Raw genomic sequence first — 21750 nt, forward strand, 5'->3', positions numbered from 1 at the left:
CGCACATAAGTATGAATCGAGATCACGATTTTCTAACGATTAATCGTGCAGCCCTACTGCATGCCAATCAACTCTGCAGGTTTAGATCCATCGTCGAAGCCTGAGAGGTGAGCACACACAGGGACACTAACGTAAGACAGTATGGCACGTCTGAGTTGAAAGCGCTGTTCCTGGGAGCTGCTGCGAGTCTCCACTCTGACTGGGTGATTCAGTGATGGAGATCAGGAAACTCTACTGAGCATGAGCAGAACTGGTTTGTATGTGGGTCACAAATACAGGCTTGGCAGCCTCCTCTTTTATGAGACAGACTCAAGTACATCCTTTCCAGTTATATGCAGACAGCATCGCTGCCACCTTTCGAACATTTCATGTCTCTTAATTACATCTGCATCTTATTATATCATCTTATGCAGCACCCACCCGTGTCCAGATGGCGCTATAAAATATAGACAGCAGTGGACTCTGTTGTCCGGCATGGACCTGCGGTTGACCCTCGACTCAGCGTTCAGGAAGTCCTCGCATTTGCTGTCAATGTAATTAATGACAGGCTGCCAGCTGGGAACATGGAAAGATGTTGTCAGAGAGAGTGGACTGTACAACAAAGAGCATATGATTGCTTGGCAGAATCAAATTGTGTGCGTCTTCGTGGGCAATCCTCACCAGTTGCTGTTGTCGACTGCATCGCCAAACCCTGGTGTGTCCACGATGGTTAGGGTTAGTTGGACTCCTCCCTCCTTTATCAAAACTTTACTCTGCTCCACCTGAAACACAAACATTCACACCCTTCAGAACTCTTGGGATCTCAGCCTTACCTTACAGTATTTAGAAAGTGTTTCCATTAGCTGCAATAACTTCACACTTTCAGAATATAATTTGACAGCATGTATCTGCCCACACATGCTGGACTATATACACTGCACAGCAGGTCCTCCCACACAGCCGAAACCGATCTGCTGGTTGAGTGCGTGTACAATACGAGTGAAATTCTTTTCCTTCTGCTCAGCACTGATTTTGTGTGTGTGTGTGTGTGTGTGTGTGTGTGTGTGTGTGTGTGTGTGTGTGTGTGTGTGTGTGTGTACTTAAGTCAAAACCACTGTCTTCCAAAGAAGAGTTCGATTTCCATAGAAGCAATGAGAGCAGCCGCACAACCCAGCACAGAACAAAACAGACATCAGTGACAGCAGATTATGACGGTGGTTCAGCGAGATACAGCTTGAAAGGACCTGGGTGATGATGGGTTGTAAAGAGGCTTGCACACACGCAACAACTGTGGGCATGCTGAACATGAAGAGTAGTAGGGGTGGGGGAAAAAATCGATACTGTGTGGTATGGTGATATTTTGTTTGCTAATAATGTATGGATACAGGGACAGCAGAAATCGATATTTTGTTACAAAAAGGTTTTTGTGCTCTGACTTCAGAGCATGTTGATCCTTTTTCTGAGCAAGAATCCTGACATTCCTTCACTGTCCAAATGTGTTTAACTTTTTTTATGGCAGCAATAAACATGACAGTTTACTTATTTTAATTTAAGACATGTTTTATTTTAATTAAGTTTAAAACTTTTTTATTTAATGTAAAATTATATTTTGTTTTAATTTACTTTCAAATTCTTCAGTTGCTGAAGGGGCTGCATAGTTTTCATAAACTGCATAGTTCAGAATAGCTATAATTGTACCAGATGGTTGATTCAGTTAAGTTGGACTAGACTGTAATACAAACCGTTCAGTTTGTCAACAATAAAACTGAAATGAGAGAAAGACTGAGTGTGAGACTTTGATATTAGATAAAACGAATATTGATAAGTTTACCTTTATGTACAGAATCTGAATATCGCAAAATATTTTTAAAAATTGCAATAATATCGTATCGTGCGCTAAGTATTGTGATAATATCGTATCGTGGGATGTATGGTGATTCCCACCTCTAAAGAGTTGTGTCAAAAGAATGTGTAAAAATGTACCATCTGAGCCTTCAGCTTCTATGTGCTGGCACCGAGTTCAGCTGATTACAGCTAAACTGGTCCTTGAAGTGTGCCTGAACTTTACTACACTCAAATTCCTTACTGTGCATGGTATCAGTTCCACTGAAAACAGCACCTCCTCAATGAAACTGCAACTCTAAGGTTTGTGCACAGTTTCATTAAAAAACACTGTAGACTAAAGCTTGTTTGGTGGAAAGACACAGAGTTCGGCAACTGCCCAGCACACGTTGGCATTCTAAACAAACTTAAACAGAGCACCCAATGTGTGATTTGCCAATAGGCTGTGTGTGTCACTTACGTCAGCTGATCTGCCACTGAATGGGACTTAGTCCTGTCAATAAATGTAAAGTAAAATAAATACAGCAGAGTGTTCCCATTTGTCTTAGTGGTTAAACATGGTTAAAAATAGAGCATGGGGGTATTTTTAAGCTGAGCCAAAAGGTGAATTTTATGATAAAATAAATGATAAATAATATTTATTACACGTTTAATACATGTTTAGACTTTTCTTCTCCCATCTTTACAGCCACTCTGGCATGCCATGAGTGCATATGTCACTGTATGAAAGCCTTTTTACACAACAGCCATGTATGCACACTGAGTTTGGCTGTTCACTCAATGCAGCTGATTTTAATTTAATGTTTAATTACACATGCCAAAAAGTGAAGCTATCACTGCAAACTGTTCATCATAGTCTGCAGTCACATACGTTCCCATTCAGTCCCAGAGATCCATCCATTTCCTGAAGCTCGCCAGCTGTTCCCCCACTTCGTCGCATAGTTTCACAGGACCATGTAGTTATTTTAGGATCGCCCCTTTAAGTCAAACTACAGCCCTCTCACTCTAACACAAACATTCTTTAGCTTCCACAAACCTTCAGATAATCTGTCTGGCTTTACAGCTGACCATATATATGTCTATCTATATCTATCTATCTATATATATTTATCACGCACCACAGTCATTTTTACACATCTGACCTTAATTGTGCAGCCAGGCATGTGTGTTAAATGTGTGTCTGTATTGTAAGTGTTTGTGCATGACATGTCAGCCCTTCTCAAAACCAAATCTGCCATTTCCACCGTTTCCGTGAAGAAAAACAGATTGGGAGAAAACCTCAAAAATGCCGTCAGGCTCAACACCATCATTTAAAAGAAATCTGATCTGTGGGGAATGTGAGCGAGCGACAAAACATGGGAGATTGTTCTGCAATATAAATACTCTGACCCGGTCTCTCCCCCTCAGCCTCAGACCACAGCGGCTCCTTTCCAACGTATGCACACTAACTGCTGCTTGGAGGAGAGCCCGCTTGCCCACGTTGCGCTCATGGGGCTCACATGAGGTATGATGAGCGCAATAGAGCGAGAGAAAGCTTGAAGCAAAAGGTTCTTAATATTTTCAGTCTCGTCAAAACAGAGTAAATTTAGCACCGCCTTGGTGCGTCGTCTGGATCACAACAGACCTGCACAAAGATGCAGAATCACAGCTGCCTGAGCGGCTCCTGTTATTTATAATTTAGGCCAAGTGTGCAGTACAATCGAACGTCACAAAATGAACGGGACTTTCAAATTGATGCAGTGGAGTAATTTAAACCTAATGAGGAAATGAAAAGAGTCTGCAAAACTTTAAAGAAAAGAAGCTGAAAATACACAGCGCTTTGACTGAATGATTGTCAGTTTGTAGAGAATACAGGACAGATTTAGTGTAGATACTGTGATTCATTTTTACTTACTTTAATTTGAAATAGCAAACCATCTCACAGAGTTTGTTCAGTTTCCCAGACTATAGTATGTATTATAGATGCATTGCAAGCCCAAAATAGTGTTGATACTGGAACGTTACTATGAGTCTGCCTTTGACTTCATACATAAAATGCAGAGATTTACTCAAGAGACTGAGAGCTGACCCAAGGACTCACAGATCTCAGGCCTGTTTTCTAATAAGTGTAAAAAGTGAATGGATCATCCTGCCATATTTTATGAACAGCACCGTCTGACTAAATTCGATGTGACGTATCAGTGACTTCCTACAAAAAACTACTTCCTCTGTAGCCTCTATAACAAGGGTGGGCAACTCCAGGCCTCGAGGGCCGGTGTCCCTGCAGGTTTTAGATGTGTCCTTGAACCAAAACAGCTGATTTAAATGGCTAAATAAGCTCCTCAACATGTCCTGAAGTTCTCCAGAGGCCTGGTAACAAACTAATCATGTGATTCAGGTGTGTTGACCCAAGGTGGGATCTAAAACCTGCAGGACACCGGCCCTTGGGGCCTGGAATTGCCCACCCCTTCTCTATAACATAAGGCACCTCTATGCACCTCGGTCTGAATGGAACAACATTGTTATTTTAGGTTCAGAGACATTTCAGGCCCGATGAAGACTTTGGTGAAGATGTCTAAGCTGCCAATGCCTGTCATGACTGCACACATATTTATGCTGGACTCTATTAAAATCTAATATTTACAACATAAGTTTAACTTGAGATTATATTTGGACATCTTTGGCACTCAGTCATCTCTGTTTTGCCAGATAAATTTGGTTGGTTATCTCTAGCTGCACTCCATGCTGCATTGAACTAAAAAAGGAATGAGTAACTTGGCATTATAAAGCATTAAAATTTGCCAAAGGCTAAAAGTCAACATCAACTTAAGTCCAGTTTAATAATTATTGTTTAGTGGTAAATGCACAAAAATCTATTTTCTGGTTCAGAGACTGTCTATACCCGTCCTGATCCACAGCCTTGACAAAGTTATTGACTTGACTTGCGTACCTGCTTGCATTTAGACAACATTCGACATAATGTGCTCATTTGTTACGAGTTTTGGAGAGCAAAACCTTCTGTGAGCAGGACGACTATCAGAGTCAAAGTCAGATATAAAGATACCTTAGCCTTCTCCATCTTGGAATATATGGCTTACTGTTAGCTTACTGTGAGTTAACAGGTCCCTAGTTTCCAAAATGCTGCCGAGTCTGTGCCTTTGGCAAAGTAAAACATCTGCTATCCAACTGTGTTTGCTTTTAATCCTGACTTTTCCAACCTTTTGCTTCATTCCTTCCCATGCACTTCCTGTCTGTCTTCACTTTCATCATCCACCAAAGGCTTCACACAACTACACCAACTGCCATTTCTTGGGGACTTTTTCTTCTGCAGATGGTGCTAGCTAACGTACATCGGAATGATACAACAGTGTTCACCTACACTGATTAAAACGAATCAGCGAAAACAGCGGTTAACTTGTCTCAATTAACATTTTAACCTCTCTCACCCACTCGGCTGCCAGCCACCCATTTAGAGTTGTAAATGTTAGGTTCACATTAATCCCAGTATATGGAATTTCCCCCTATGACGTACCCACATGGAAATCTTAGGACTTCCTAACCCCAACACTAGCCTGGAGAGGTCTGCTCTCAATCTCGTGGCTGTCGAGGTCAAACTTCATGAACGCATCCATCTCGCGGCTGCTGTGTGCGCTGTATGGATGTGTGGGCGATGCTTGTTTGCGTTCATGTGAAAAGACAACAGTAATATGGTAGTGGGAATCGAATTATAGTGCAAAGCGGCGTGTGGAGATGAATTCTCAGCTTTTAAGTAGTGGTTGAGGGTGGGGTGGGAGGGTGTTACATTTCATGGGAACATTCCTGCCCTGCTATTGACCCTCTCAGACCCAAGGGGGAAATTCAGCCCTGATCCTGTTTTTCTTTGTCTCTCCTCTCATCACATACCCCATCACCCTCCTCGAGGTTTATACGCTCTTTAGTTTTACAAAGCTCCACCTTTTCCTCACTCATCGCCATGTTGCTTCTGTCCGTCTTCTCCTGCCACCACCATCTCATCTCTTTCCGTCTTAGTTCATCACACTGTCCCACATCTCCATCTTTTGCTTTTTCCTCTTTCCCAAACTGCTTCTCCTTTGCCCCTTTTACTCCAGACACAGTCTCCCTCCTCCACTTCAATTTGCCATTACCATAAAAGGAAAAAACTAGGTCCAGTGGCCTTGTTGTTTGCCTCGTAGTTCCTCCATCCGGCATTCTCATTCTCCTTTTCCATTATACTCTCTTCCTCCCCAGCAGAATCCTGCTCCTCTCTTAGCCTTCCATCCCTACTAACATGTTAATTTTAACAAACCTGGCTGATAATGTCAGAGCAAGAAAAGCCTTCAGAATGACCAGACCAGATGTTCTCAATTAATTTGTCAGAAAACATGAAACGTCATCCCTTTCAGTGCCTGTGCTTATCTGTCGTTTTTTTTTTTTTTTTACTGAAGACACCAGTTAAGACTTTGAACATGTTGGTGCAAAAAGTCAACTCTTGGATTTAATAACTGGTCTAACGTCTGCATATACGTCTGGATGTGTATTTGGTTTAACCCTTTAAGACCTACCATAGAACCAAGTCCGCCAGAGCTTATATTATATTTTTACATGTTGTAGTGCCATTTTTGGGAGCATTTCAAGTTGATATACATCAATACAACCATTATAGCCCAAATTTTAATAATATGTCTGCATTAAGTGCATAGAAATTACATAAATTGCAAAAAAGTGCAATAAACTACAAAAAAAATTGAAAATCGTTTTTGTTTTTTTAACATATATTTCTAGTTAGAGAAATTTAAGAGGCTTATCCCTCAAAACTGTAAATACAAAAAAGTTGCACAAAATAGTTTCCCACCACAGGAAATTTATTTTAAGTGTCTTCATAGTTTTATTTTTGAAATACACCAATTTTTATATACTGCAGGAAAAACGAAAATAAATATTATAATGCAAATTTGCAAAAAAGCAGCATATGCATCAAAATAAACTATTTCCAGCAGTGCAATTTGAGTCCTAAGCATCCCAGAAACGACACAGAAAGTCATAAAGTCAAAGATAACTTTTAAAAACACCAGTATAGGCTCATGAGGCCCTGATGGCAAAAAACTATATTTCCGCGAAATTGGTGTCACTTCCGGTTTCGGGCAAGTAATGGCGGACATGCGATAGTTCACGCTGGCTATTCTAATGTAGGAAGTGTTATGAACAGCTGATCGGATCGGCAAAGCGTGTTTCTGGAATATTATGTTTTTGTTGCTGCAAGCGCTTTTTATGCAGATTTTGCAAAGTTATATGTGGAAGGAAACTGTGACCGAGGACAAGCAGATGGCATAAGATGTAAGTACAACTCCTCCGGTTTCATATGCAAAAAAATTTATTGCGCTAGCTTACGTGGTTGCAGTGCTACAAGGATTTAAAAGTAGTTGCGCAAAACGGAGCATGCCCGCTCCGACCGGTTTTAAAGGGTTAAGCTCAGATTAGAGATTTGAATTTTTCAACAACTCTTGAGGAAATTTCATCATCCAAAAAGGCACAGCTTTTACTTTGTAGTTGAACACTTTATAGTTCAGGTGGGCCTCGCACACTGAGGTCGAGTTTGCAAACACTGAGACCTAACCACGAGCTCCACAAGGGTCTCTGATCTGCTGACCAAAACAACTACCAAATTCAAACAGTTTCCCCCTCACACTCAAGTACACTTTTTTGTTGGCCAGAATGAATGAGATTACTTTCAGGGGCTCCTAACATATGGTGTGGTCACAGTGATGTTTACTTTTAGCACCCAGATATCATCATTTTTCCGAGGGAATGAGTACTACGTGAAGAATTTGTTTTTAGATATTAGGAGATATCACTGACACTGGAATGTAAATGACAAAATGTCTTGAGCAACAGCTGTGGGAGGACTTAAAATGTCTCCATTATTAACAAGGTTATTTCCCTTCAAACTGGCTGGAGAAACAACACTTTCTTGTAAGACATCTGTTCATTTTATGGTTTCCTAATCCTCATTCCAGTATTTGCTGTCGCTGCTGGAATTTAGAACGTAGAAGAAATCGACATCAATCATCAAACTCTTGCAGGAAAAAGGTGAATGGTGATCTCACAGTCTTAGCACATATAGTGCCTTTGTTTATATGACTATCAACTATAAGAAGACATGGGGTTGTACAGAGACTATTAACAAAAACTCAAAACATCTCTACACTGGACCTGAAGCTGAAAATGAACTGAGGGCAACTGAGGTCTGACCCATATAGGGTTAGGGTGAGAATTAACCCTGTGTTTAAAAGAAAGTGAAGTACATTTAGTTAAAAAGTACTGTTTTAATGTGCTTTAGTTATAAAACAAAATTCAAAACCCAGAAATCACATGTGATGTAAAGTGTAAAGGAAACAGGGGTTAAGGTTAAGGATGGACCGATCCAATATTACCTATCGGTATCAGTCTGATATGAACCTAAATTACTGGATCGGATATCGGAGAGAAATAAAAAATGTAATCCGATCCATTAAATATCACAAAAGCATCTCACAAAACTTGTGACATGGCGTAACTCAGCTCATAACCTTAGCACGTCGAGCAGTATGTGTCACGTGATAGAGCGGCTGTGGCGTGCGAGATCTCTTAGCGGTCTGGTTGAGCATTTGGAGCCTCGCTACCAACCCGGCATTTCATCACCGAGAAAGTTATCCCAGAGAGAAGTAAAGCAAGTGTGTAAGTTCATCTCTGAATGTTTGTAAAGCGTTAAGCTTAACAACCGATATATGGAGCGACTGCCTCTCTCTCCTGCTGCTACTTCGATCATGAAACTGATCAATGATCGGTTAAGTCTAATATACCCTAGTAAGCAATAGTACTTTTTCCTTTGGGAAGGTACCATCAGTGCAGTCTGCAATTCTGTTGAAGAAAGATGTTGAATCTATTTAAGTATTGTAGAAAAATAATTGATTTCTGTGCATTTCTTTAAATAACACGTGCGTTAAATTAAGGTTGATTACGTCGATAAAGCATCACGAGGCAGAGGGTGGTTCCCTGTTTTTATTTTTTTGCTGGGAGTTGGCAACCCTAATAGTTAGGTTGTTTAATATTTCTGCTAAGTACTCTTTAAAATACCAGAACAGGGAGGATGGAGAGTTTAAGTTTATTAGCTTGATCGGTTTTGCTGAACTATGAAATATTTTGGGTGTGTGTATTTTTTGCATACAGGTATAACAGAATAGCTTTAGTGTTTGTTTTTTTAAAACTTGAGTATGAACTTATACAAAATGCAGCAAGATATTTCAAAAACTGTTTTATTGATTAAAAATACACTATATCGGATTCTTATCGGTATCGGCAGATATCCAAATTTATGATATCGGTATCGGTCATAAAAAAGTGGCGTCGTGCCATCTCTAGTTAAGGTTACAGTCATCAATGGTGACCTAAACCTCATAGGATTCATTTACTGGGCAAAAAGCTGAAAAAGCTCACTTGAACAGTCTTTTTAATCCTGTGGGAGGGGCCAGGGTAGTCCTTAGAGTAGAGGTCAGTCAGGAACAGGGAGTTGATGAGAGTCGATTTCCCGAGACCAGACTCACCTGAGGACAAAAGCACAAGTTAAGCAACGTTATATAATCTTACTGTTTTCTAAGTACAACCAGCTGAACACATGACAAAAAGGACTTTACATAACGCGTGTATAAAAGCATGTGCATGCACTGAACACAATATTGAGATGGCCTGAAGAGACATGGATGCAGTGCAGATAATAAAGCAGATTCACTGTCTGTAAGGGGAAAGGTCTGGGACTCATCTGCCAGCATGAAAAGCTTTCAGATGGAGGGAATAAAACACTTCCTCTACATCTCCTGCTGACTTTCTCTTTCGCCCACCCCCCCTTCATCTACTCTTCCTCTGTCCTCCTCGCTCAGTGCGTCCTTCAAGTATAAATCTCTCTATTTCGGTCCTCACAGTGCCAACTTTCCATTCCCTTCTCCCATACAGACGGCACAGAAGCTGCACAAACATTTACTTGACAAAGAGCACAGTCAGTCCAAACATACACATTGCATATGCTCGCCCTCTCCATCACACAGGCCTGTGATTAATAGCCGAGCATCTGGCTTGTGTCTCATGAAAAGGCACTGGAGGAGTGTTTGGTTGGAGGGAAGGAGGGCTGCCTGTCCCAGCAAGACCTCTGACCGACTCCCACGGCACAATTTCAGGCTTTGAAAACTGGAGTAATCTGTGGCCAAACATCAGTCTGGGCTGGGTACACAGTAGCTTGAGGGGGTTTCCAAAAAGGACACATCAGAAACAGACCAAGATTAGAGTACTGGACAAAAAAAGGTTACTGAGCAAAAATTTAAATTCTGAATCAAATCTATCAGGTAGGAGAATTTAAAGGTGCTACGAGAAAACCATAACACATCCAGTTTACAAAGAATGGCAAAAATGTGTCACCGCGTGTTATTATTTAGCCATCTGCAGATCATTTTCCAGATGTTTTGTTCATAAAGAGGTCAGAGGACACTTGTAATCTTGCAACATCTATAAAATGTCTTTTTTAAGTTGTCCAACAATCTGAAACCCTTAAATTTCAGTTAGCAGACACGTGACTCAAAGTATTTCCTCAAGTTGTCCTTTAAAAACATGCCTCAAGTTTTCTGGAGATCACCAAATCAATTAACTCACTGATGTTTCAGCTCCAGCATTGTCGTCTTTGTGTGATTCCAAGTAGGTGGAAACATGTCTATGACTTTTCTGTTACCCGGTGTGTGTGTGCTTTTTCACATATACATACCAGCAGGGCATATAAACACCAACGTCCAAGCATCCAAGTAAAGTATTCCATAATCCATTTTACCATTTTCCTCTATAAAAAACTCTTTACTTGAATTTAAAATTGCTAGTGGCTGCACAAAGAGGCCTTTTCTCATGTTTAATAAGCAGATGTTTATGCAGTTTTTACTTGACAAATCACAGAGTGGTCAACAATACTGATGTAATGTTATTAGTAGGGCTGCCACAAACTATTATTTTGATAGTCGACTAGTCACCGATTATTTTTGCGATTAGTCGACTAATCAGATCATCATCCATTGGACGTAAAACGTACAGCTTATTGCACCAGCAGCATCTGCTCTTATATAACTATCATTAGCTTACAGCTTTAAGTGTTTAAGGTATGTGCTAACTAAAAATAAAGACAAGATGATAGTTTATTGAATTTTAATGAAATTTGCAGATTGTTTCGGTGAAGTTTAATAAACTCCTTGCTATCTAAAATATAACAGGACACCGGAGTATATTCTCCAGCATCTCACACTTCTGATAATCAGCTGTCTGCTTGACGTTTATTCAGCTGTGTAAAAACTATAACTTTAATCTCAGCCAAACCGATTTACTCAGGAACAAATAAAATACTACAAAAAGTGAAACAATAACATTTTGAAGTTATCTAAGTGACTTATATATGTTTAACCTGAGTAGTGAAAGACGGCGGTGGGTTTGAAAACGATTTGCCGGTGTCCGGTGTTCTCACGGCTCTAGTGAGCCTAGCCCCCGGCTAGCTATCGAGCTAGTGGGTAACAGACGTCTCTGAAAACGTCGGAGCGCTTTTGAAAATATGTGGTGTCTTGATAAACTGAGCAGATATTTGAGGTTTACACAGCTACATTCTCGCCTGAAAATATGTTAAACGTTTATTTTGTGACCCAGAAAGAATAATAAGAGTAATATTAAAACTAACTAGCTGCCGCCATTGTTGGAAACTGAGCTGGGCTGCGCTATGAATTCTGGGACACAGCTTCTTCTTCTTCGGGGTTTAACGGCAGCTGGCATCCTTGTACATGCAGTGCTGCCATCTTCTGTTTCAGTCCGTTATTACACTCTTAAATCCTACTACTTATTCCTGCGTCTTTTGTGATCTTACAAAGCTTCAAACGACGCGTCGACTATTAAATCAGTCGTCGACGATTCTGATAGTCGACGTAATCGTGACTAGTCGACTAATCGTGGCAGCCCTAGTTATTAGTATAGAAATAGGTATTTTTCACACCATTTACATATTTTAAAAAAATTCTTTGGGTAGAACTGAGAACTGATCCAAATGTATACCACGTTTCTGTGTCATTATATAGACTGACTGGTCTGAATTTTCAACTCCATTTAAAGACAAAATCAAATATATATATATTAAATACTGGTTCTAAACAGACCAAACAGAATATCAACGTCATTATCAAAGCGTGCTGAATCACTGCCTCTGACTTTAAATCTGCATTGAAAGGAGCGGCTGAGAAAACTTTGTATAGTGCTGGCAGTCCACTCAGCTCTTACATACAGCATCTGTGTGCAGCCTGAAAGCAGGAAGCTGGACTATTTCCATTTTAATGTGAGTCAGATGTTGCTCCTGTAATTCTTGATTGATAAGCAATTTTCCAGTAACGTCCACTAAAAGTAAAGTCTGCTGTAAAAAGTCTCAGGCTCCCGTGTCATTCAAATACTTTCTTTTTGCAAACCATTGACAACAAACCAAGTGTTCATTACATGTCAGAAGCTTTAAAAACACAGACCCTAATAAAAGGTTTCAGCTCAAAGTTTTCCATCATTTTTCCCTCGTAGGACTCTTTTCATCCTCTAAACAAACCACCTGCTGGAGGTTAAATCTGCATGGGTTCATTGCATATCATCAGGCTACGCGAGAGGGTGTAATGCTTTGCTGGATTGCATTCTTTACCCCCTCTTAACCCCACGGTTGCCCCTGTGTGTATTTGCTCAGCTATGATTGACATTCTGACAATGACGTGAGTTGGGAATCCAGTTTGTCTGCTGCAGCTTCCTCTGCTACACCACGCCCAACTCACTCATTTGAAGAAACATTTTTTTTTAAGCTAGCAAGCATGCCATCACCAGCTGCACTTTCAGATGACAGCGCTGGAGTCTGTCCCCTCACTGCACTAACTGCTTTAATCATTCTCTGTGTTTATAGTTTTCGGTTAATAATTCAATAAAAAAATTGATGTCCCTTTTTTTGTGTGCATCCCACAGCCACAGAGAAAATGTTATTATGTGGAAAAGAATGCATGTCCTTTGGGAACTCAGTGCTGCCAGTCTGCAGCTCTGAGTTCAGTTGAATCTTTATTGCGTCCGTTGGTTTTGTTAGTCAGGCACTAATGTTTTGGTGCAAACAGCGTATCCAGAGCCTATTGTGTGATGGATGCACTTCATACAAGGAACTAAACAGTTATTGTTATGCATGAAGCTGAAATGACATGTTGATACTGATAAAGCAGTATTGCCACGTGTTTTGCACAATCAGACACTCCATTCAACTCATCCTGACAGACAATGTGAGGCAGAATCACCGTACAGTAGTTGTTGTAGGTAGACAAATATTTGACCCTCCATATCACACAATCCGACTAATTTTTCTACTATTTTATCAGGCTGTTCAGCCTGTGTGAAAGCAGTGTCCTCTGGCATTTGTGGACAGAAAAAAGTCAGAGGTCAGAGGTTTCAGTTTCTCTTCCTGGCAGCCTCCGTCTGTGGTCTGTCCAGCCTGAGGGGCAGATGTGACAATGAGGTGCGTCACAAATAAAGATGGAACTCTTCACACAGCTCACCTAAAATTGCTGAGACTCTGTGCTAACATTTCAGTGGGTCCTCAGCAAACATCAGGCTGGCTCGACAAAACCAAACAGGCCTCACAAACACTTTAACGATGAGCGCAAACACTGCAGGCAGCTGGGCTCAACTCACATTCAAATTAAGGGCAACGCCCATGTGTGTGGATCAAAGCTGCAGGGAAACAATATTTAGAGCCAAGAGTGAATATTTAAAGAGAATTTGCAATATTTGCTTCTTTTTTCTATTTTATTGTAGGAAACTCATCAAATAAAGCCATCACACTCCCAAATGACATGCAGAAATGTCAGCTCTACACAGCAGAGGTGAAAGACTAAGCTAAAAATGACAGCTCCATTCTTCTGATTGTTTTAGTTACTGCCACAGCCTAAACCTCCCCTAAAGGCAGGTCTGTCCCAATTAGCCTTCCTCGTGCAGCTTTAATTAAATATTGGTTCCACATGACAAGTTGAAGTGCAGTGCCAGCTCTCTGTAAATAGATTAGTGACCTAAACTTCAGTGATGGACGGCTGACCTCCACAGCTCTTCCCTGCTGTTTCTCTTCCTCTCCATCTCTCTCCAGCCCAGCCTGTTGGCCCCATTTCTCCTCTCTGTCCCTGCTGTCATCTCGACCTCTATCATCATTTAAAGGTTGCTTATTTTTCAGTGATACCAGAATCTTTAACTCTTACACCTAAATGCAAATATGTAAACAACCCTACAATGCCAGTTGCTCAATACTGGACTGCTACCTTGGCACTATCCTGCTACTGATTTTGGGGCCAGTTTTTGTAATGTTGCTGACTGAGATGGTCTGTGGGTCTATTTATGCCGTGGGCCATACTTTGCCAAAGTACACCACAGTCATGAATTTAATACCTCCGCCACTGGTGAGTGGCTGTGCCTGATGATGCTGAATATCCAGCAATATCTAAGATGGTCGCTCACAGTGGACATAGATGGCTTCTTTCACTCCTCTTTCAAACCATTCAAACCAGACTTAACAATGTGGTGGATGCCGTACAGTGCAGCGAGGAATGCCCAGACCTCTACATTGGAGAGACCAAACAGCGACTTCACAAGCGCATGGCACAACACAGAAGAGCGACCTCCACAGGACAAGACTCAGCTGTCCATCTGCATCTTAAGGATAAAGGACACTCTTTCGATGATGCCAATGTTCACATTTTGGACAGAGAGGACAGATGGTTTGAAAGAGGAGTGAAAGAAGCATCTATGTCCACTGTGAGCGACCATCTTTGAACAGAGGCGGTGGTTTACGACACCAACTCTCTGCCATCTATAATCCAGTTTTGAGATCCCTCCCCAGACGCCTTAACGCCCACTCACATCCTGGGCCATCTGACCTCAGGAATTCGCATGATAAGGTGGGGCCAGGTTTCACAATGAGCTCACCCAAAACCCTGGCTGATTGGGACCCACACCCAGTTTCACACCTTGACTCAGGCGATTAGAGGATCATCAGGGGGTCCTTTTGTCCCTCTGTGGGGGGAAACTCCCACTAGGTTTATATCTGGGACTCTCCACCATTTGACCTTAGAACTGAAGAAGCTTCTTGGATGAGAGGTGAAACGTCTTCAAGCAACTTAAAGAAGTCCAGACGCTTTTCTTTGCAAGCTCTTTTGACTACGATGATCTGGATGACTGAGAACCTTCACAGACATGTGTTCATTGAGTTAAGGCAGGCTGGACTGCTAGAGAGACAAAAACAAACAAACATACAAATGGTCAGAGTGGCTTTCCCACGGGATTCCTGACATTCCTCCTCCTCTTTCTCTCTTTGGATCTCAGCTTCTCTCATTCTGCCCTGAGGCTGCAGCTGGCCTCCTAACATCCTGACAGGCCTGCTAACTAACACACAGCACAAACACGCATACACCTCTAACAGACATGTGCGAGGCCTCAACCAGAACGTGTGAAAACGGGATATCTGGGAAACATAGTGGTCTAAAGGAAAGAACAGCCAGACAGACAGGCATATGAGGAGAGTTGGAAAAGTGCAGTCACTCGTGAGGCTCAGTGGGACTAACTGTAACAGGGGGCCAAACAGGGGCAAAGGTCAGTGTATTGGCAAATGATAAAGATCTGCAAGTTTAGCAGACAGAGATCCAGAGCCCAAACTAAACTGTGTCAGCACCCAGTCTGACTGCAGCGAATGGGCGCAGCACACTTTCGTCTGATTTCATCGTTTTAAATTTAGAAAAGGGCGTGTAGCGCTGCGATCCGCCGAGCCCAAGACTAAATCTGACAGAATCGGCACGTGCTGGGTCACAGCAGGCATGTGCGTCTCGAAATAGAGACGGAGGGAACGGGAGCACAGCGGAGGGGAAGAATGAGCGAAACGAGGCCTGCCTGCAGTGGTTTGACTGAGCATGCATGAACACGCACATGTGCGCGAACCCAGCCGGTCGCGCCGACACACACGCGTACGCAGAGTAGCAAGCAGTGAATGCGCTGGGTGCTGCGCCCAGAGGCGCTGAGGCAGGTTTGTAAACAGACCGCCGTCCTGCTCTAACACGGTTGGCTAAATGCATATCACACTAACCACAGATCCAGGACAGAGATTAGGCTGGAAAAAACTGAACTTGAGAGCGTGACATCATTCTGCAACTTTCAGCCTGCTCGGAGAAACAACAGCAGCGTTTCAGGGAACCATCATGTACTCTTGAAACTGCAGGACCTTTCTCACTACATGTTTCTGTGTCCTCTGTGATGACCAGTAGAAGTACTGGTAAAAAACCAAGAGAAATGTAAACTGCACCACGATATCCAAAATAGGACACTGTGACTTTAAGAAACAAACACCTGTGAGGCTGAAAAGCCAAACAGGAAACCTTGAAGCTTGAGGAATTTGCCGTTGAAGCTGTCGCCTGATGCTCCTCGAGTATGACCTATGAGAGAACTCATCAGTCCACGGTGTCTCCTTTACAACCGTGAAGCACAGCTGTGTGTAGCCTCGAATCGATTTTACATGATGTGCAGGCACAAGAAAAGCAACACCTGTACAATTTAATCATCCATTTCAACTCCTTGTCTGGATTTGACGAACTAGGAATGAAAAAAGTAGCTCATATTTTATGTCTTTTCCCGTAGCCTCCAACTACAGGAAGAGACATTTCTGGACCAGATGGAGCACAAAATCCCCTTAATGTTTGTACTGAGTTTGCCAGCACTCTCTTTGGGAGAATGCCTAAGGAGCAACGCCCAAAACAACTTGGAATCATTTCTCTAAGTGCCTAAGTGCTTTAGACACTTATGTTACCGTTAGATAGGTGTCTGTAATGGTATTCTATGGCCAAAATGCAAACATCAAAATCCATCTACATACAGTCTCTGGCTTAACAGCAGGATGTTTGAATATTATATACATTACTGAAATTATATGTTTAAATCCAAGACATTTCAGAATAAATCTTTAGGTCAAAATTAAATTAAATAAGTCTCATCATCATAGTTCAGTTTTGCTTCTTCGTGTGGTGCTTTACAGGGTTTCCCAGCAATCACTTTGGCTTGTCAGAGCAGGAAAAGCACAGGTGTTGCCACCAACGGTTGCTCACTTCCATTCTGCTGAGCCAATAAACAGTGGTGCAGCACTACAGTCAGATACACAGTGTGATGCAAGCATCGCTATAGTGATTAATTGTGCCTGTAGGAACATGTCAAAGGGACAACAGCTCAATTATACTTTTCCCATGAAAGCATGACAGTGTTGGAACAAGTCCCATCTTTATCTACTGACTTCATCATTTTCATTTATTTACTTCGATTTAACTAAAGTGCTTCACTGTTAAACTGTTTACATTTGATACTGGTCTCTATGTTCTCAGTATCTCAATGTTTGGGAGAAATCCCCACAACGAAATGATGAGGAAGTACTTTACAACAGTGGGAAAGAAAAACCCTTTTAGCAGGAAGAGACTTCAGCAGAACCAGGCTGAAGGTGGGGCAGCCATCTGCCATGACTGGTTAGTAGGGGTGGGGGGAAAAAATCGATACTGTGTAGTATCGTGATATTTTGTTTGCTAATAATGTATCGATGCAGGGACAGCAGAAATCGATATTTTGTTACAAAAAAGGTTTTTGTGCTCTGACTTCAGAGCATGTTGATCCTTTTTCTGAGCAAGAATCCTGACATTCCTTCACTGTCCAAATGTGTTTAACTTTTTTATGGCAGCAATAAACATGACAGTTTACTTATTTTAATTTAAGACATGTTTTATTTTAATTAAGTTTAAAACTTTTTTATTTAATGTAAAATTATATTTTGTTTTAATTTACTTTCAAATTCTTCCGTTGCTGAAGGGGCTGCATAGTTTTCATAAACTGCATAGTTCAGAATAGCTATAATTGTACCAGATGGTTGATTCAGTTAAGTTGGACTAGACTGTAATACAAACCGTTCAGTTTGTCAACAATAAAACTGAAATGAGAGAAAGACTGAGTGTGAGACTTTGATATTAGATAAAATGAATATTGATAAAGTTTACCTTTATGTACAGAATCTGAATATCGCAAAATATTTTTTTTTAAAAATCGCAATAATATCGTATCGTGCGTTAAGTATTGTGATAATATCGTATCGTGGGATGTATGGTGATTCCCACCTCTACTGGTTAGTGGGTGAGGGGAAAGAGGAATGAAAAACAAAGGGGGACAACATAGTGATACAGTGAGTTCCCCATCAACAAACTCATACCTTCCTACTTCGGGCCACAGCAACCGCTGTGATTTTTTTTGCTAATATTAGAGATTAGTTTGTAAAATGTACCATTCTACTCCCAGGAGACTGGTCCATATTTGTAACTGGTTATATGCTGCAAACACTGGGCCTCTCCTATAAAGGTGCTTTGAGGTAGACTGGAAAACTTGGGTTGACCTATCAAGTTAATAATTACCTGCACATGACCACTTAGCTGGACTGCTGCCGTTTGGCTAGCAAAGCCATGTAAGCATGTTGAACCTGCTTTTAGCAGTGTCAATAATAATAAAATGACCTCAGCTGACAGCCACAACCAAACCAAATGTTTGATTTGACTGACGGGAGCACAAACTGAAGCATGTGACCTGAACCTGCAGGACAGTGCATCGTTTCCACATGACTGTCTTTTTGGTAAATTGCATGAATAAATGGGTTCTTAATAAGAGTTCACATCATTATTGTGTGAGTGAATGTGTGCGTGTGTCTATCGATGCATCTGGTTAAGCCAGCAGATTAACCGGCCCAAAGCTGTCTTTCAACCACTGCCTTCTGCAAGGTCAGTAGGCAAGGCGGTCAATCCAAAGCCTGCAGACGGTCTTATCTGGACACGCGTACTGCACGGCGTTACTACACACACAGGCTTAGAGGAACACAACAACAAAGGCGGAGACAGCAGGACACACAGGCAAACAGTTTTACGATGCGGATCAGTGAGGCAGATACTGCTTTTGATCTGTTAAAGAGATTCAGGCTCATCCATCTGCTTCAGTCACTGCCACCGACCACTAGTAACAAGCGACTTAATTTGCTTCATGGATTCCTATTATAAGCAGCTGAAACCATGCGAGAAGCTGCGACCTGAGAATGTAGAGAACTTTGTTGTGGGACGCTTTTAAACCCATCTACATTAGCTCATATCAAACTTCGCCACTCCTGAGTTCAGACTCTTAAAGGGCTTTTGATGTGCTCTCCTCCTGAGCAGCTCTGGGAAAGCAGAGGAGCGATGCTGGTAAGTAGTGGCCTTGTTAGGCATCAGAAGCAGCGTGAAACAGGCATCGCTTCCCCTCTCCTCTGAGCTCTCCTCAGTTCGCGTCTGACTCCCGGCTCTGTTCAGCTCTGTGCACTGGCGCACGATGTTGCTAATCTTTCCAGGAGTTCCTATTCAATCTGCCAGCTGGACAAAAAGGCAGGAAGCACTCCCACCACCCACCCCCTCGGTGAGCGGCAGGACTGGGAAGGGAAAGACAGAGTTCGACAGAGAGTAGAAAGAACTGAGAGGACAGAAGAATTTAAAAAAGAGAGAGAGAAGAGCAGTTTCTGGTGGCGTCCCTGACTGACAGCAGAACAAACAGAGCTGCTTCCTGGCCTGACACGCACAAGACATGTAACACACAACTTAGTTTTTCGGGTTGGTGTTGGGTCGGGTCATTTAAAACTTACCCATAAAGTGCTTATCTTCTGTGTCAGTCCTCCAACCATCACGTTTCTAAAGCAAGTCCAAACTAACACTTTACAAAAATTATTTTCAATACACTGAAATCAATAGAATAGTGCTTTACTCCACTGTGGATTTACATTGACATTGTGGAAAAAGGTGACAGTGTCTTTGCCTGGTGTGACAACTTTAACATTACTGTACCAGAAGGAGCTTCTAATATCTCTTCACTCTTGCACTGTCACCAGTTTATCCTGACTTTGCATAGCTGGGGGTCTGTGATTTTAGACAGCTCAACATCAGCCTTTACACTTCAGACTTCTGTTAGAACTCGGACGATTGCCATCTACAGAAGTTCTCAGATGATACAGCCATCATTGGATGTGTATCAGACGGGAATGATCAGGAATACGGGGGGGGGGGGGTCATCGGTGACTTTGTTGGCTGGTGTGAGACCAACGTACTCCAAATCAACGCCGGCAAGACAAAGGAGATGATCATAGACTTCAGGAGGACGTCACCCCCTACAACACCGGTGAACATCCAAGGGAAAGACATTGCGATAGTGGACTCTTATAAGTACCTGGGTGTTCACCTCAACAATAAACTGGACTGGACTACAAATACAGACGTCCTGTATAAGAAGAGCCAGAGTCGACTCCACCTGCTGAGGAGACTGAGGTCCTTCGGAGTCTGCAGGACTCTGTTAAGGACATTCTATGACACTGTGGTAGCATCTGCCCTTTTCTACTCAGTGGCCTGCTGGGGGAGTGGATGCACGGACAGGGACAGGAGCAGGATTGACAAACTAGTGCGGAGGTCTAGCTCCGTGCTGGGATGTCCCCTGGAGTCTGTGGAGGTGGTTGGCGAGAGGAGGATGTTAGTAAAGCTGACATCCATCATGAACAACCCAATCACCCACTGCATGAGTATGTGAGTGGGCTGAGCAGCTCCTTTAGTCAGAGACTGAAACACCCTCGCTGCAGGAAGGAGCGCTTTCGCAGATCATTCATTCCAACAGCAGTTAGACTCTATAACTCCTCAATCACGATGTCATAAGTCACTGGACACTGTGAACATCCACGGTCACCACTTCATGCATAATGGACCTTCCATGTGTACGGACATGTGTATGTATATGTATACATATGTATTAGAGCTGGGCGATATGAGATTTCATATCACGATATGTTTTTTTCATTTCTGGCGCTAACGATATATATCACGATATAAGCCAAATAACTATATTTGTAAGATTTAAATGTGCCGTTGCTCACAAGTAAAATGTGAAATAATTAGCAGCTTGTTTTGATTTAAATGTTTATTTTCCATAATAAGTTCAACAGGGTAGATATACTTAAGGAACATGAGACTTTTTCAGATAAATAAAGACAAATATTGCAAACTACACAAAAGGCAGCCGCTAAAGCGTTTAAGTTTCAAAATAGAACAAAACAAAACAGACTAAATTGTCAATTCCACTTAGAAACAAAATATTAATTCTAAAAATAAATCTTAGTTTGTTTTACAGAAGATCAGACAAAATTGACTAACTTTTGTCAATATCAAATAAACTGAGAACTAAAAGGAAATTCTCAATCTCTCCTTGTTGTATAGCTTAGCTTTTCAAACAGTTTTAACAGTTACTTTAGTCTGACAAAAGCCGAATGACGAATTGGCGCTTCCAGTCAGAGATTGAGCATGCACCGGCTTATTGTATTTCCAGACTTGCTTTCGGCAAAATTTACAGTGCACGCTACTCTGTTTTTGTCAGACTTGAAATACCTTCACACTACAGAACTTCTCTGGCTCTTCCGTTCGACAATCTCTCCGGCATTGGAACCATCATCTGTTTTCTCTTCGGTAACCTTCGGTCACGCTCTCGGTTGATTTTTCTCTAGTCGGCACACTCATTTCCTCCATTACCCGGGTGGCACGGCGGCTGGCTGCTTCCCAAACAAATACACGTGCGGCTTGGCACTTGTGCTGTACGTAACAGGTCAAGTGACGTGACGCTGCGGCTGTGATTGGTTCGGCTCTGCGCTAGTTAATTTGGATTGGCTGTTCTTTTTTTTTTTTTTTTTTTGGACAAGAGCGGTGAGGCCTATCGCAATAGTTTAACTTTTCTATTGAGAAAAAGTTATTTCGCAATACATATCGTTATCGTTCTATCGCCCAGCTGTAG

The 21750-nt window shown here is 41.9% G+C and overlaps 1 protein-coding gene across 2 annotated transcripts in view; it reads right to left on the bottom strand.

Annotated features, from left to right (window-relative positions):
- The window catches only part of septin15 (septin 15), a 51671-nt gene that overhangs the window by 19307 nt on the left and 10614 nt on the right, over positions 1 to 21750 (bottom strand). For both annotated transcript variants that reach the window (XM_087844141.1, XM_087844140.1), the window contains exons 3-5: positions 9274 to 9380; positions 661 to 761; positions 421 to 555 (exon numbers count right to left, since the gene is read on the bottom strand). In XM_087844141.1, the coding sequence (XP_087700267.1) occupies positions 421 to 555; positions 661 to 761; positions 9274 to 9380 (343 nt within the window). The remainder of the gene's footprint in view (positions 1 to 420; positions 556 to 660; positions 762 to 9273; positions 9381 to 21750) is intronic.

This window comes from Neolamprologus brichardi, chromosome 7 (assembly GCF_056152115.1).
Source record: "Neolamprologus brichardi isolate AB-2024 chromosome 7, ASM5615211v1, whole genome shotgun sequence".
NCBI lineage: Eukaryota > Metazoa > Chordata > Actinopteri > Cichliformes > Cichlidae > Neolamprologus > Neolamprologus brichardi.